The sequence below is a fragment of the Actinia tenebrosa genome, unplaced genomic scaffold, assembly GCF_029948245.1.
Source record: "Actinia tenebrosa isolate PJP-AT-01 unplaced genomic scaffold, QUT_ActTen_1.0 PGA_scaffold12__29_contigs__length_12842862, whole genome shotgun sequence".
Classification (NCBI taxonomy): domain Eukaryota; kingdom Metazoa; phylum Cnidaria; class Anthozoa; order Actiniaria; family Actiniidae; genus Actinia; species Actinia tenebrosa.
In genome coordinates this window covers 6424331-6442300 of record NW_028292572.1, presented here as the reverse complement: position 1 = coordinate 6442300, position 17970 = coordinate 6424331, and the positions used below count along the sequence as shown (strand labels likewise).

The window sequence follows — 17970 nt, the reverse complement described above, 5'->3', positions numbered from 1 at the left end:
GAAACCAAGATGACGGAGAGAACCTCGTTGGCTTCGAGATGCTTGATAGCAACGAATGGCCCTCACGAATGATTCCGGTTCTCAAGACGCATAAGAAGTTCATTTGTGTATGGCCGGAGCCGAGTCACTGATAAGGTAATAAGCTTATATTATAGTGTTAATACTTTAGAATAACGTCGCTTACTCATCTCGAAAAATGCCTTGGCAATATTGCATATTATCACGAATGTTTCGGACCGATCTGAGTGGTCTTTTCCGCGCCTTTTTGGCAAGTCACATGTGCAACTCATTGGCCGGCAATGCTTATGTTTATGTGTACAGCGTGCTTATACAAGGGACTTTGTTCGTATTTTATTGAAGCCAATGAACTTACATGCATGATGACCAGTCATAAGTGCCCAGTTTACTGACCCTGAATTTTGTTCTTCACAAACCTTTGTGTGCTATAATGCACTCGCACACAAGATTAGATATTTCAAATCAGGAGCCGTTGTTATATCAAGGCAAACTGTTGCTTGCATACTGTAGTAACACTTGCCTTATGGTATATGCCAAGTTGAGGCTGTTCCTTTGGGCAGCCTTACTAGGTGCTCATTTCTGATTCTTGAAATTCTTTGACAGTGTGTTGAATGCAGAATAGAAACCAAAGTTTGACCTACGAACCCTAAAAAGTAATCGTTTGCAGAGGCAGCTGGCAAATAAATTCAGTGGCTTTGATACTTATTTACCTATAAGACGCCAACACTGATACGGGTTTTGTATTATATATTACTAGTTTTCTTCTAATCAGGTCAGCACTTTTGTTTTGGCGCATTAGCATTTGGTACATAAGAGTTGATGTAGAAAACTAAAGATTTTTTATATTGAATAACATAAAAACATGCCATACCCTGTAAAACAAAACTGCCGAGGTACACCAGAAAAGGAATTATACGAAAAAAGAAAGGTTAATAACTGTATGTGGAAATGAAAAAAGTTATTACATTTCTCCAACGATTTGCAGCATAATGGTGGTATAGAAACTTATTTGTCGAAAATAATAAAATAAACCTTAAGTAGTATAGGGAATGGGGGTTCCAGCGCAATCTCAACACGGGCAAGACCCGTGTCAAAAATCCACCTACGGAAACAACCCACTCCAAGTGTGGTTGGGGGCAACAGCGCAAATATGTTAGTCTATATATGGAGTGCGAAGAATGTAAAGAGTTTGTTTATGATTTCTGTGTAAAGTGCTTGAAACCCAAGTTTGTACCTACTAAACCAAATAAGTATATTTGTTGTGACAAGAAAATGCAAATAGAAGACGACACGTCAGCACAGTGTTACGAATGTGGTAAGAATATTCGTAATGCCGTACCAAATGCTACCAAAGAGCAGTATTACGCTAATGGAGGCCGTAAGAAGACCCCATACAAAAGAATAAAATACTTCAGAGACTGGATGAGTCACATTCAAGGTCATCGGCCGGTATATTTAGACGACGAAGTAATGGAAAGAATTATGAACCATTTAGAAGAGCCAACCCCGCAAAGTCTACGGAAAACGCTGAAAAAATTAAAACTAGGGAAATATTACAAAGCTATTCCCTATCTTTTGTCTGAAATTACCGGTAAGTCTATTCCCGAGGTTTCTGATATGAGCAGAGCCGAGTGGATGTTTTGTCGGCTGGATAAGGATATTCCTTATTACCCTGACGTAATTTACGAAATATTTTACGAAATAGACCCCAACCACCCCCTGTTAGGATGGATTCCGAGGCGACAATAACATATTACACGTAATTCATACGATGAATTTATATTACGCGTAATAATTTGCCAAATAAGGTCATGCAAATAATTTATATTACGCGTAATAATTCGCCAAATAATTCATATTACGCGTAATAATTCACTGAATTTATATTACGCGTAATAATTCACTGAATTTATATTACGCATAATTTCCAGACTGTCGTTCAATATGCAAATGAAATCCTGTCTCGCTTTTTTCAAAGCAGATGTTTACTGAGCAAGCTTTCTTTGAAGCTCTTCTTTTGCCTCCTGGTAGATCTTTTTGCGAGATTCCTCGGAAAGATCTTTTACGACTGTTTTTTTATTTCTTATATCCGACTTTAATTTCTCGTACTTTTCCTCTTCAGCTAAGATAAGCGAGAATTCTACGTCGTCTATCTTTCTGTCGCGCAAAGCCTTTGAGACAAGGTCAGTGATCGTATTTACTTTAGCCCTTGACAGAGCTATTGTCGTGTCATGCTTGGATATTTTGCTTGACAACTGTTTCATAATACCCGTAGCAACAGCCGAGATAATACCACAGGCTGCCCCAACGCCGGCCAAAGGAACGCCAACGACTATTCCAGGTCCAGTAAGCGAAGTAGCAACGCCGGTGCCTGTTAACGCCACGGACATGGATCCTGAGGTTATCGCAATCTTATGTAGCGTACTCCGGGCTCTGACGTACTTTTTTCGGACTTTTTCGTAGTGTTTTGCTTGTCCTTCCAAGTAAGCCAAGATTAAGTTCGCTTTATTCAGACGAAAGTTTTCGGCGTTTAGTTCGTTAGGTGTAGTATAGGGAACATCTGGGTACAACTGAGGTGCTGATGGTATAACATCCATTATATATACTAATGTACGACGCTTTTGGAAATAACGTAGAGGAGCAGCCACATCACGATAATCGGGATTACTGGAACTGGAGGGCCTTTAGGAAGATGTTTCCGCACGCGGATGCTAGTAAGTTCGAAAGAAGGCCCGATGGTATTTACTATAACGGCTCCAGAATGTACAGTAATGAGGATTTGAAACCTACGCTGGTTAATCAGATAGACGATCAACTGAAGAATTCTGGTTATGTTGAACATAAGCCTAAGCCAACATATGTTGAACATAAGCCCGTGCAAGGTTGGTCAAAGGAATTATTGCTGGGTACCAGTACTTATCCGATACCCGCAGTTTCATTTGATAAACACCCAAGCTTGGACCTAACGCTGAACATGCGGATCTCTAACAAGCATTCCTTTCCGTTAAAGGTGCGAGATATCTTCAAAAACGTACCCATTGTTCATACCACCGCTAAGGAATCTCATGAATGGTTAAGTGGTCCTAACATGCGTTATTGGCCGCAGCAACTAAACTTTGCAGTTTGGTGTGCCACTAGCGGCTGTGGGGTAAGCGCAAACTTGATGAAGAATTCAATATTTATGTTTCATTTTCACTTCACGGTTAGGAGAATACTACATGAGATGGGCGTTACTGCATTACCGGGAGATGCTGCGTTTTATCCTAGAGATAACAAATACGACGTTCCAGCCTATAACAGGCTTTGTAAGGAGTTCGGTGTTGTAGGGAAGGATTTTAGATGCACTACCGGTGCTAACAATGGTTTGGGACATATTTGGGCTTATTGGGGGATTGGTGGGCACGAGCTAAGCGATAAGGAAGTCCACGCGTTGAATTTACGATTGAACACTGGGTATCACAAAGAAACTCACGACAGTAGCACCTTCTTTGAACCAAATGCCAAGACCACTAAGGAAGTCAGAGACGGACCTCTGTTCAAAGACGAGGGTGGTAAGTATGGTGGAGCTAATCCACTGATTATCAAAATTACCAACGACGAGCAAACAAAGCAATATCTTAATTTCATACCCCCAGAAGGTAAAGGACTAACCAAAGCCGGCCTTGCCCGTTTGAACCGCAGCATAGAAGCTTACGTGTATTCTATCCTTGGAGCTCAGGTAAACACCCGATCTAGCATAGTGGGGAATACCGGCGCCGCAGAAGAGACGCGAGCCGAAGCCTTGATCTTATTCGAAAGTTCGATCATGGAGGGCGACATTAGCAAGGGCGTACAGCGTTACCAACTAGCTATACAAAATTCTAAGGCGAGGTTGGACTATGCAGTAGCCCCGGGTTGTTGGTTAATGCCTAGTAATTTATCTATAAATACTGGTTCTGTAGTAGGATACAACAATAAACTGCAGCGAGCTACTAAGGATATGAAGTTTGGGGTGAACGACGTGAACTCTGACACTCTTAGGAACATTCCTCACTTCGTAGAGAAGCCAAAAAAGTCACACGAAACGAAGCTACCCGTAGTTAAGAAACCATCAAAGAAGGTCCTACCTGCGATACCTGAGGAATATGACCATAACTTACTAAAGGCCGGCTTAGCAGCTGCAAGCATTGGTCTGAGCTATTATATATGGCGATGAACAACCCCTACGTAGCTGGAGTAGATTGCGTCTATACGACTTACACAGGCGAGAAAAAATACAACCAGGCATCTTGGGTGGACGTCACCGGGATGTCTGTGGATCTGAACTACTCAGGAAAGAAATTGATATTATGCAGCATTTCTTTGGGGGCCGTTAGCAGTGCGAATGTAGGATTTCGTTTCTGTGACGACAATGGAGTATTACAGCCCATGCGCGCGAAGACAAACAACAGGGAGCCTACGCATTTCTCAGTAGAGCCGCCAACGAATAGCTCTGAGAATCTTTCCGTTTGGACTTTCCACATGGTTGCTGATTGCCACGGAAAGGTAAAGCTGCAGATAAGAGTAGATGACACCGGGAGTGTTTGCATAAATAGCATAGAAAATCAAAGGAATACTGTCTATAACCACATGACCATCAGCACTTTGACGGTAATGAGCCTCTAGAAGGGAACTTGTTCCCTGTAATATATGAATCCATACGTGAGGGAAACGCGTTATACCCACCGCTTAGATGAAGAGGGATATGACAACGGCGCTTGGCATGACGTTGGACTGTGGGTTGAGGTTGGGGGCACTGCATTGGTCATTTGCACTATTAGCATTAATGCAAATACGCATGCGAATGTGGGGTTTAGGCTTATCGATGAGAATAATAAGCCCCTGCTTCCTTATCGAACTTCAACGAACACCAGGAAAGTTACCCATTTTTCGATGGAGCCCTACACTAGGTCCACTGAAGACCTAACGCCAGTAACTTTTCATATGCTAGCCAATTGTAAATATGCTAAGTTGCAAGTCACTTCTGATGACGGCAAGTTTGGGATAAATCGCATAGGTCGCAGGCCCGCTAATGCAGCCTGGAGTCATAAGCCCATTTCTACCATGAGTGTGTTGCCGTTGGTTCCAAATTACCAGGGCGGTGCTAATACCGTCTTTCATTATCCTCAAAGCAGGACACCGTCCGATGAGAAGATTAAGCCTTCATCTTCTTCAGGAGGACCACCCCAATAGCTACGACTAATATCCAGATGTTATTCCCTACAAACTTCAACAGTTCGCCGCCGGCCCTAAGTGCCAAGGAAACAACCGAACCCAGCAGCCCAGGAAGACCGGCTGCCATCTTTTTCCCCAAGTCCGTTAGTCCCTTACCTAATTTCTTTACGCCTGCACCTGTAGCCTTAAGCGCGGATAGGATAACTCCTACTACGCTTGAAATAGCGGCCGCAAATGCCAGTGGAACGCCATACTTCAAAAGGGCTCTTTTTATCTTTTCCTTGGCGGTAAGCCCCAATTCTCTTTCCAGGTTTTCCTTTTGCGCCTGTAATTCCGCAACTTCCACCTGAAGAGTTTCTAGTTTTCTTTGAGCTGCCTCCCTTTCCTCTTCAGTACGAGCCTGGTCATTGATTATTTCCTGCTGCCGCTCTATTTGCCCCTCCAGGTCTTCGATGGCCCGATCTCTTTGCCGGATTTGCTCCTCTTTAGTGTTGATTTCGGCAACCAACTGCCGCCGTTCCTCTAAAGAACCCTCTATGGTGGTACGTAAGTTCTTAGCTTCTTCCTTGCTTATGTCTAGGTCTTGCAGGGCAAGTTCGAAGGCGTGTCGGGTTTGGTCTCTTTCACGTAAGGCATTTCCTTCTCGTTCTCTCATTTCCGTTATTCTTTGGTTTTTATCATCAAGTTCTCTCTTTCGAGCATCAAGGAGTAGTCGGGTTTGCCGCATGTAATCTGCTTCCCTTTCCTCCATCGCCTGCTTTAGCTCTTCTACTTCCCTTATCGCCTCAAGGCCTTTTTGTTGCCGCTGCATTAGGGTCTTAACTCTTTCGACGGCTTCGTCAATATTCTCACTATTTTCTCTCATTCTTTCGGGTAAGTTGGGTTCTCCTAATGCCTTTCTAAGGGTTGAAGGAATATTTTTATCTGCGTAGTATTTACCATTTATGTCCCTGATGACGTATGGATGAGCATTAGACCTATTTAACCTTGCTACTATGACTTCCCTGCCCCATTCGTTATCCGCGTCAAACATTACTTGGACTTTGTTTGGATCCCAGTTTGGGAATTCTTCCTTGATCCTATCAAAGTCGTCCGGGGTTTCTTCCATGGATTCGTCCATTTGCTCCTGAACCCTGCTAAGCCATGCAGCGCCGGGGGCTTCAGGAATGTCGCCGCCTGGGCCTACTACGTAATCCATTTGCAAAAATTCTGGAACGGTTTTGTATGGATTTTTTCGTGTGAACATACGATTTAATGTGGCCTTGACCCTCCTCCACCTACTACCAAACTTGTCTCTTAAGGCTGCGTCGTAGATCAGGGGGTCGGTTTCCGCGCCTTTAGTCCATGCGTCGTATTCGTCGTCGTTAATATCTGCTTGACCTTCCTCAGTAAGGGGGTCAAAATCCGTTCCTTCTACTTCCATTATATATGATAAGCTCAAAGTTAAACCCCAACGTATTACCTAAGCAGGTTGGCGGACTGAAAGCAGAACGCACCTTTCACCGGGTTACATTCACGCCTTCTAGCGCTAAGCCAGGGGAAACCCTGTACGTAGGCGTGCCCCGCCTAACGGATAACCTAGTGTTAGTTCCTGGTACCTTGGCGTTAAGGTTTGACCTAGCAATACAACCAAGCACTGCGGACGCGCGTCACGTTGTCAACGACCTTGGCCGCAACATTGTCTCAAAGATGCGGGTGAAGTTCGCAGGGGAATCCCTCTTGGACTTAAATAGGTACGATCTGTATACCACGTACAAAGACTTATGGTTGACTGCATTTGACCGCGCGCAAAGGATAGAGCAGGGAATCGCCAGTGATGCTATACGCAAGGTAAGAAGCGCAACCTCTGGCGCCTCAGGAGAAGACGAAATAAAGACGGCTTATGGTACTAAGCATGTAGTTCCATTAGATTTCGAAGTTATCACGAACCACGGTGCATACTACCCAAGGCAGCTAAGCGAGCTGCAGTTCGAAGTAACCCTAGCAGACACTACGAACATCCTACAGGGAAAGGACGTAAGTTCCTCAGCCGTCCACCCATACTCCGTTACTAACTTAGAGCTGCAGTACGAAACGGTATACAGCGAAGACTTAGCACGTAGCGCCGGTATGGAATACAGCTCCGGGAAGGCTTTCCTTTACGATCACGTCGTGATGTACAAGACGTTCAGCTTTACAAATAACGTCGAAGAGGTCATCAACCAAAGCATTAACCTTCCCAGGCGCAGCCTTACAGGGATAATGTTGCTGTTCGCAAAGACATACACGGCAGGATTGCGTGACTCTGAGGCGTTCTTTAATCCTAACATCACTAACGTAGGCGTTAGCATTAACGGAGTGCCTAATAAGGTTTACTCACAAGGGATAAAGCCCGCGGATATGTACCGGGAAGTCGCACGTAAGTTTGGCGACCAAATTAGCCCCGAGGAATTCTTTAAGGATAAGTATGCGCTGTGGATCGACATGCGCACGACGAACGACGAAGACCTACATGGACAGGGATTGCGGCTGGTAAATACCCAGGACGGTATTACGTTGGAGATCAAGCGCACCAAAGACGCCAGCGACACTACTAAGATCAACGCATATATCTTCGTAGTCTCAGACGCGCAACTGAGTGTAGAAATGAATCAGCTAAAAAGCGTTGCCTACTAGACTCGAGTTCCTTGAGCCAAGGATAAAGAATATTCCTTACATATATAATGCTTCGCGTATTTGAAAACGACGACACCAAACTGCAATGCCTAGTGCAAGGCGACCAATTGTATTTCAAAGCAAAGGAGGTGGCTGCGGCGTTAGATTACGAGAACACCAAGAAGGCCATCAGGGATCATGTCTCCGAAAAATACCAGAAAAGATGGGTTGACATGCAAGGGGTCCCAAACCGTTCCCCTTCTACTATCCACCCACAATCCGTGTTCATTTCGGAACCTGGGTTGTATGAGTTGATATTTAGCTCCAAGCTACCTAAAGCAGTGGAGCTGCGTAGCTGGGTCTTCGAGGAAGTCCTACCTGCGCTTAGAAAGAATGGTAACTACGAGCTGGAGAAGCGCTTCAATAGCCCAAATAAGATGAAGTTTAAAATAGAGACCGAGTCTGACCTACGTAATCGGGTCGTATACAACGTTCGCAGGTTCTACCCATATGCAATCATAGTCCCTGGCTTAGGAGAACTGCAAGACACCTCAAATAAGCGCATTAAATGCTGGCAGAAGGGCTACCAGGCAGGGCAACCCGACCTGTTGATTCTCAACAGTCATAAAAAATATAATGGGCTGTGCATCGAACTGAAAACACCTAAAGGCAACGGAGTCCTGTCCGACAAACAAAAGGTGATGTTAGAAAGATTCGAAGAGAATGGTTACCTGACCATCGTAAGCAATGATTACGATATGCTGACCAGGGAAATAGCCGAGTACATGGCCGACGTACGTACCCCTTGTCCTTGGTGCGTAAAGGCCTTCAAAGGCCCCAACACCTTAAGCACGCACCTTAAGATATTCCATAGGTATAATGATTCTTAAACAAACATACTGGCGAGATCTGCTGCAAGGCGTTTCATACCGAATAAAAAACTACGTCGCATTCGAAGACATCGACCGTTTGAGGTTGGTCTTAGAACGCGACGGTCAGGAATACAGCCTTTGGGCGCCTGACTGTGTGAGATACATACTGCAGGGTGAAGAATATACACACCTACGCAGTCATGGTAAGGTAAACGGCCGATGGAAGTTTGACATCGAACGTCGAGCGGAGGATAATCCGTTGTGCGACTAATCCTCTTCATGGGCGGATAAGTAGTCATCTGCTGTGTCTGCCCTCATTTTTTCCGCCATTTCATACGCTGATAAGGTAATAGTCACGCCTCCTAGGAACGCTGCGATGTAAGGTAACATTATACCTTAAGTAGATTCCACTCTTTTCTTACCAACAGATAATGATCTAAGGGCTTAGGGCCATCGTAAAGGCAGCACCAAATATGTTGGCCGCTACGTATACAGCCACATCGGTCGCAGATGCCATCCCAGTGTTCCCTATTCTCCCACCTTACACCCTCATAGTCGTCGAAGCATACGAAGTCTTCGTCGATCTCCTTCTTACGTCGCGTGAGCACCCGGCCGGTTTCAAGGGGGCAACATCGCTCTGCTAAATCGCCGTGGGTCTCGCAGACCACATCTGTGAGGTCATAGCGACGGCAGCGGTACTTATGCCAGTTTTCTTCGAAGAGGGGTTCATCGCATCGGCGGCAATGGCCTTTAAGGCAGACTCTATGCTCGCGGTGATATCGTAGGGCCTGTACTGTGGACAGTTCCTTACCGCAGTCACCGCAAACAGTGCTGATGGTCTTCTGACAGACTTTCTTGGAAAGATGGTATTGCAGTCGCTGCTTGCTACTAAAAGCTCTATCACATTGCACGCACTTCATTATATATACCTTATTTTTTATTGTTAAATTGTTAAACCCTGTAAGAGGGTTTTAGGATAGGGTCTATTATTTCTTGTTATTTTGTTAAACCCCCATTAAAAGATGAGGTATCATTCTTTCTCATTGTTGAAACCAGCAAAAAGATAATCATGTTAACCATTCTTCGATTACGATGATTTAACAAAATAACAATAAAAAATAGGTCCTTACTTGAGACCTCTTTGCAGCATTTAACAAAATAACAATAAAAAAGAAAGACCTATGCTAATTCCTCTTGCTGGGGCTTAGTAAGATCTTCTTTGCGACCTCTTACTCTTCTCGAACGTCGTCTAAAGTCCTTTGTGCTTTAGTATCCGCGGGACACCAATGTCCAACGAAGTCTTCTTCAGAGAATACCTTATTACAGTGACAGCAGCTGTGTTTCTTACGAGGCGTCGGAGGGGTAACGATGATGCAGTCAGCAGGTAGTTCGCACGTAATGCAGTCCATATATCTATGGGGGATATCGAATGAAGTCCTTAATGGACTCCTTAGCCCACGTCGCCATTGTCAAAAGCGCGCCAAACCGTTCCGCGCGCTTCAGACCACACATTTCATCGTACAATTCCTGTACGCGCTCTTTTAACCGGTCTATCTCCTCCCTTTGCATTTCTATGGTGTCTTTTTTATCCTTTGCGTCGCCGGCGATCCTTCTTACTGCTTCCACTGGTTCCATTGTATATATAATGGATCCGAATCATATTCCCTGCAATGCTCTGATAGTAGGACCCACCGGCTGCGGAAAGACCCAGTTCGTGGTAGAGCAGCTATTAGGATCCTTTAGATACCGCTTTGACTACATAGTGCTATTATGCCCCACCTATGTGAATAACCGCACCTGGACGGGTATAGGAGTGAAAGATGATGACTTCTTCGTAGATATCTTAGATCCTAACGAGTTATCCAGCCATTTGAAGTTCTGGCACAAGCAATTCTCATCTCACGAGGCTCGACGAGCGAGTACGCAGACTTTACTCATACTGGATGACATTGCCTGTGGGGACGACGTAAAAAGGCGCACCTCTGAATTAGTGAAGCTCGCCTTCAGCGGTAGACACGACAATATCAGCGTTTGGTTGCTCTCGCAGCAGCTTACCAGCGTCTCTAAGCCCTTTAGGGAAAACATAGGCTCTCTCGTAGTATTTTATACTCCGAGCAAGTCTGACCTGGAAACCATTTTAAGCGACTACGGCGGTGAGATAAGCAAGGAACAGCTGCACGAATACATGCGGCATTTAAAGACGCACCAACATTCCAAAATGATTTTCTCTTTGAGGTTTCCTTATGACGTTAATGTATATGGAGATTGAGCAGCTCTTAGATGAAGTCCCCACACAGTTAGATGAAAGTAACCTTAAGGAACAACTTAACATCCTGGTGTCTTCTGGGAAGTGCAAAGAAATGATAGGCAAGGAACTTACCCATGAGCAGGTTAATAAGTTGTCGGAAGAGGAGGTTAAGAAGTTCCATAAGAGGTACGAGGCCGCCCTTGCAAGTAAGATCACGGACGCCGTAGCAGATTCCGCTATTAAGTTCGCGACTAAATTACTTGGACTTACGCTGCCCATAGACGACGTGGAGCAACTACGGAAGGACATTAGCGAGGACTATGTCATCGCCCAAGAACTTAAGATAACCTGCGGGTGGTTGTCTTTGAAGTGCGGTAAGTTAATGGCAGTCGCCTCTGCGGCTTTGCACGTAGCTCAGCATGTCGACTTGAAGGAGGTACTAGGTTTCTTTGGAACATCTTGGAAGGACTTCAAGAAGGACAGAGAAGTCGAAAAGGTCTTCCAGGCGGCACTTGCTGATGATCAAGTCGCCCCAAGTACCTAGTCAAGTCGTTGTCAAGTCGCCTCAAGTACTTAGTCAAGTCGTTGTCAAGTCACCTCAAGTACTTAGTCAAGTCGTCCTTAAGTCATTCTCAAGTACTTAGTCAAGTCGTTGTCAAGTCATTGCCAAGTCATTGTCAAGTCGTCATCAAGTTACTTGTCAAGTCCTTCAAGTCCCTTAATATAAGATGAGTGACACCGAAGAACAACCTCCCGTAGAAGATACCAAGATTACCAAGGCTAAATCTCCGGGCAGAGTCGCTGCCGGAAAGAAGCTCGCGGAGATGAATAAAAAGAACAAAGCAAAGAAGGAGGAAAAGGTGGAGGAAGAGGAATCCTTTATCAATCCTGGGTACGTCATTGGCGCGTTAGGAGTCGCTATAGCAGCAGGCAGCCTTTACTTACAATGGCGGGCTACGAAGCCAAAAGTAAAGTGGGAGGCCGCAACATATCACGCACCTGTAGAGACGAAAAAGAGTAAGATCCCTGAAATGGAGTAACCTTCTCGCTTTGTAATATAATGTCGACCGCGTTGTTGAAAACTGTTGAAGAAGCAGCTATCATTACTTCTATTGTTGCGGGTATTGGTTGGGTAGGTAAGAAAGTGCTCAAAGAAGACTTTACTGAAGACCCAAGCAAGAGCTTCGCTAATTTCGCTAAAATGACCGCTGCCGTAGGCGGGGCTATCATGGTAAAGGATTACCTACGGAAGGAAAAGTACCTACCTAATGTATAATGGTTAGCTTAGTCGCAGGTGGAGTCATTGCAGCTTTAGCATTTACAGGGGCTAATTATGGTGGTAGATATCTGGATAAATTAGTTAGCGGTGATAGAAACGCAGAATCTAACGCCGAAAGGAAAAGACACGACTTAGCGCTGGAGAAATATCAGCGGGACGTGGCAGCTTGGAATGAAAAAAGACAAGCTTACAGGGATTGGTTGGACAAGAACTACCAAGACAAAATGCAGGCGGATAAGAACTTCGAAAACACAGACTACGCCTTTAGACTTTATGCACAGGCGCACCCCGACTTTAGGTTAAGAAAGCCTCAGTTCAAGAATTACTACCAGCCTTCTAAGAAACAAAAAGACAATGAATTGGTCTTTGTAGGAGTCGCAGGGCTGGCAGGAGGCGTGGCCTTGGCGTATCTAATATAATGATCGTCTTTTTGGAAAGCGACAAGAATGACTTTACCACTTATCTGAATCCTCCCATCCGCGCGGAAAGGGTTCGGTTGGTTAGTTGCTCTTTGTACAATTCTTGGTATAATTTAATTGATGGCTTTGTCGTTGACAATGCCGCCAAACTAAAAATACCAGATTCCCAATACACACCTATAACACTGGCTAAGGAGCTAGCAAAGCACGGATATACTCTTACCACAGGATTACCCCATGAAATGACATTTAAGAAAAATAATGGAAGCGCTAATTTGAAGGACAGTTCATTGGTAGAACTCCTGGGCCTTACTAGTACCACGATAAATAGCGGCAGTACATATGATGTAAAATGGAAAGTCGCATCCTCTTACGAAGTCTATTGCGACTTGGTCCATAGTTACAACAATGGAGAAAAGTCTTCTCTTATGTCCAAGTTTCTACCCAAAGGTAATCCATTTGACCCAGTAGAATACACTCCCATTTCTTTGAGCTATGACTTGTCTAATTTGGTAGAAAGCATAAACATCACCATTAAAGTGGACGGAAAGACGGTGGATTTTAACGGACGCAAGATCAATCTTGTTTTGGAATTCATATAATGGGCCGCGTAGAGGACAAACTCAAAAGGATTTACTATGGGCCTGAAGGCTATTGGAAAGGAGCGTCAGCTATCAAGAAACTCGCGACCGCGGCCAGGGTATCAGACGAAACGGCTAAGAACTGGCTAAGAAAACAAACCCTCTGGCAGGTTTATCTTCCCGTGCCGAAGTACATTCCCAGGCCCAGCTTTACCGTAAATACCCCTAATGAAGTTCATCAGGCGGATTTGCTTTTCTTGCCGCACGATAAGGTGAGAAAAAAGACCTATAGATACGCTTTGACCGTAGTTGATATCGCAAGCAGATACAAGGACGCCGAACCTATAACCAGCAAGGATTCTGGGGAAGTCGCAGAAGCCCTAGGTAGGATTTATAAGCGCGTCTTGAAATGGCCTAAGCTGCTGCAAGTGGATGCGGGAACAGAGTTTATGGGCGTGGTTACTAAGACCCTGAAAGACCACAGCACTAAGATTAGGAGAGCTAAAGCAGAGTACCACAGGGGTCAGAGCATCGTCGAAAGATTCAATAAGACCTTGGCCGAGCGCCTCTTTGGGTACCAGTATTGGAAAGAGCTGGAAGATCCCTCCAAACGCAACAGGGAATGGACCCAGAGGCTCCCCCAGGTCGTCGCGGCTTTGAACAACGAGGCGGCCAGGGCTACAGGAATAAAACCCAGAGATGCCATAAAAAGAAACACGTGGAACACAAGTCCTACGTCAGAAGTTCGAGGGCGGTCTTCCCCCAGGAGAAGAGATTAGGTAATGTCGCGGTACGATATCTCTACGGACCGGGTGAATTAGAAGGAGGATCCAAAGAGCTACGGATCCTAATTGGTCTTTGGAAACTTATCAGATCCGAAGTGCGATAGCTAAGAAGGGTCAGCCCATCTTGTATTATCTTCATGATGGTCCCACGCGTGGGTTCGTCAAAGAAGAACTGCTTATCGTGTGATGTCCGAATGCTATCGTATACACTCCGTCATCACACATCCATCGCTTACCGTCAAATGCAGACAGTGACACCTTCTCCTGCGTGACGTTATGTATCTGATGACCATAGCTGCGCAGGCTGTTCATCTTATGCCGCTGTTCCTTGCGTGTTCGTAATACGTTGAGGTAGGACTCGTGCGTAATGTCCTTCTTAACCACATACTTTTTTACGCCTTTAGCTTTCTTTTCTACGCCGTCTAACTTTAGCACGCTGTACATCTTTGGTTTCAGACCCACGTATTCCACGATGGGTTTTCCTAACATTTCGTCTTTCATCTTCCCAATTACCTTCTTATTCTTCGCAGAGTAAAGGAAGTGCTCCTTCGGGTAACCGCTGGTGTCGTACTCGTCTATGTCGGGGAGGCAGTCTTTGTAAACGTCTTCCGTTTGCACTTCTAGAATTAGGGAGTCGGTGTCTGTGTACAGGAGGCGACAGCGGTCTCCGTACTTTGGCTTAAGCTTATCGTAGTAGAACTCGTACATAAGCAGCTTCGATAGATCCAGCACCGTAAAGCCTGTGTAAACGGGCTTGTTTAGTAAGAGGTTTGCCCTTTTCATGTGAATCACGTAGAAGTTCAGCATTTCTACGTATCTAACGAAGCCTGGCTGTGACACGTATGCTTCTGCTTCCTCTTTGGTGCTGACTATTTTTACGCTTACGCGCTTGCGGATGTTCTCCATTGTCTTTCCGAACACGCTGTTGTTCATCAGTTTGAAGAGGTTTTTCTCGAAGTCATTTTTCGCTGCGGTACGCTTTTGCGTGTTAAAGTCAATGTAGGGGCGCATCCAGGGTTCCTGCGTGAATTTTAGGACTCTGTGGATCTTCTCTACGCGCATTCCGTGTCGCACGTAGAACTGCAGGTTGCGGTAATGTACCACATACTTCTTCTTATCCATCAGGTTCATAGTTAGTTTCCTGTACGGTTTGTAACCAGGGCACATTTGCTTTTGCAGCGGACTTAGCTGCTTAAATGGTATCTCTATCGCTTCTGGTGCTAAGGGGAACTCATTGTGTTCGTCGTGCAGTGCTCTGGGTACTCCAGATCCACTTCTAAGACGTAACCCTTGTCTTCCTCCTTTCCTACCTGCATGTAGAAGTCTATCGGCTTCACTGGATCCCATTCGAAGTCTCTCACAGGTAGGTACTGTGACATTGCCCAACCATAAAGGTTATTCGCATCCAGGTAGTAAATGTATGTGGTTGGTTTCTCTGGGTCGTGCTCTACTAAGGGGTTGTTTGCGCGGGCGTAACGTCGGCTGGGTCCGCATACGCCGCCACGAATACCGTCTTCCATAAACCGATACATGTCGTACTCCGTTAGGAGATCCAACTGCGCATTTGTCTTCTTTAACAAAGCACTCCAGCTGAGCCCAGGAGCCGTGTAGAAATTAGCGGGATCCAATCCGTAATATTCCATAGCCATCTTTCTGAAGCTTTGGAAAACATCTGCGAGCAGCACTACGTCAGACCTTAGGTAGATGTCGTGGTAGTCACCCATGTTCTCACAGGAGTACTTTTCCCACACGTCTAACGCATGCTGGTACTCCTCATCCTTTATACCGGACTCGTTTAGGGTGCTGTAGAAGCGATCTTTGGGTGGTAGGGGTTCTTTGAATCGATCCCAGGAGTCCATGTATTCGTATGGGTAGACTCCTTTCCTTTCCGCGCCGTATTGACTGGAAATGGGAAAGTTGGTGTTATACTTTACGAGGTTTGCTAAGGAGTCCGCCATAAACTGCTGCGAATCTAAGAACTTTAGCTTACCCACAGTTACGGACATGTAGCGCTCTTTGTTGTTGGGTATGCATTTGACGTCGGAGCCGTCTGTTCCTTGTAGTAGCAAATGGGAGTCGTAACCGCGGAGGTTGTGAAAGAACACCGGAATCTCCATGTCTGGATTTACTTTGAAGTTTATATTGCATTTCCAATGAGCCGCTCCTCTGTATTTACCCGTGATGTGGCAGTGATCCCTAACCTTATCCACATAGAAATCCTCAACAAATGCTTTGTGGCAGTGAATGCAGTGCGTGGAGGGCTTTCCCGGCTTCTCACCTTTCTTAGCATACTTCCCGCATTTAAAATGAGCTTCTCCTAGATACTTTCCATCTTCATCCCACGCTTTCTTGGCTCGTCTTCCAACTGAAGAAGCGTATGTTGGCAAATGTGGCATTTTTTTGCCTTGTTAAAAGCCTCCTGGTTCTCTTTGGTAAATTCCATCTTCTTTGGACGTCTTAATTGTTCTCTTATCTCCCCCTCCTCTTCTCGCAATGCTTCTAGAAACTCATTAGCTGCGTTCTTACCTCGGTAAATCACAGGAGGGTTTGCTTTACCGTCTGATCTGACTACTATGTAACCAAAGGAGCAGATCTCGTGTAATCCTACCTTATTCGTGGCACCACGTTTCTGCTCTTCCTTAGTTATCAACGCTTCGAAGTCTGCATATATCACGTAAGGCACTTGCATCTGCTTTTGATGGTCTGCGTATGAAAGCTCTTTGTTGGTGGGCATCTGGATCCGTTGCGCCACTTCTTCGACTCCGCGGCAGATCTCATCGTGTTTCTTTAGGGTATTTAAGGATGTAAATGACAGCAAGCAGCAGTCGCAGAAGTACTTTTTACCTTTGTGCTTAGTATGTCTGTAGAATAGTCTGCTAATGTGTTTAACCCATGAGTAGTGTCCGCCGTGGTAGAATAAATGTACGCGCTCTCCTTTACTTTTTGACAGAACTAACGGTACTATCGTCTGCTCTCTGACTCCGTAAACGTTAATTGCTAGATCGTTTATTTCCTCAATATGGGATGTCTATCAACTGCATGGGAAATTCCACACCATCCCACTCTAAATCATCTGTGGGATACTACTTGTCCTACAGGGATCCTTCTCTGCTGGATACAGTGCAGACCTGATTGCCCACATAAAGCATCGATTGTCTTCATTCTTCACGTTTACAATAGCCTTCTTCCTTTCTACCCACGTTGGTAGCGGTACGTAACTCCCCCCTCGTATGGGTACGTACCTGGCTATACTTATCTCTATTCCTTCAACCTCCTCTACTGTCCAACCCGATCCTTCTTTCGTTGTAGTTAGACAGCGACTCCATTATTGCTTCTAAGGCTTCAACTGAGTGACCTATCCAGATTCGTGGATTCTAATATCACTAACGACTTTGATCGCAACATTGCTGTCGTCATTACCTCGTCTTTTGACAAACTTACTTCTACCATTATGCTCGCTTTCAGGGCTCCTAATTCTTCTATACCTTTTCGGAGAGTCCTTTTAACCTTCCTTTCTGACTGACGCCAAAACTGTCTAACGTCAATCTCACCGTTACCGGGTATTGACACCGTGCTGAAGTTGCTTTGGGATTCCATCTATATAATAGGAAATATTTTATACCTAATACCAAGCACTTTTTTAGGTCGTCGTAGTCGTACTCACAGTCCTGACAATGCCAAAACAATTTAACCTTAGTCTCAAACTTCTTACCCACATCCACAATCATAACTGCTCATACACTTCGTCTTCATTTTCAAATGCTTTTTCAAATCCGCTTCTTTCTTAAAAGTTCTCTTACATTCTTCGCACTCCATATATAGACTAACATATTGCGCTGTTGCCCCCAACCACACTTGGAGTGGGTTGTTTCCGTAGGTGGATTTTGACACGGGTCTTGCCCGTGTTGAGATTGCGCTGGAACCCCCATTCCTATAATACA

The 17970-nt window shown here is 45.0% G+C and overlaps 2 protein-coding genes and 1 long non-coding RNA gene across 3 annotated transcripts in view; 2 read left to right on the top strand and 1 right to left on the bottom strand.

The window, feature by feature from the left end:
- Positions 1 to 17970, bottom strand: part of LOC116301966 (uncharacterized) — a 62217-nt gene that overhangs the window by 20198 nt on the left and 24049 nt on the right. The window lies entirely within an intron of this gene.
- LOC116298695 (uncharacterized) overlaps positions 1 to 17970 on the top strand; it is a 33353-nt gene that overhangs the window by 422 nt on the left and 14961 nt on the right. Inside the window, exon 2 of the long non-coding RNA XR_016119403.1 lies at positions 1 to 135. This is a non-coding gene — a long non-coding RNA (uncharacterized LOC116298695). The remainder of the gene's footprint in view (positions 136 to 17970) is intronic.
- On the top strand, positions 1075 to 2492 carry LOC148912128 (uncharacterized). The gene is made up of 2 exons (XM_089028102.1): positions 1075 to 1609; positions 2141 to 2492. The coding sequence occupies exons 1-2, from the start codon at positions 1183 to 1185 to the stop codon at positions 2479 to 2481; spliced, it is 768 nt and encodes a 255-aa protein (XP_088884228.1). The 5' UTR covers positions 1075 to 1182; the 3' UTR covers positions 2482 to 2492.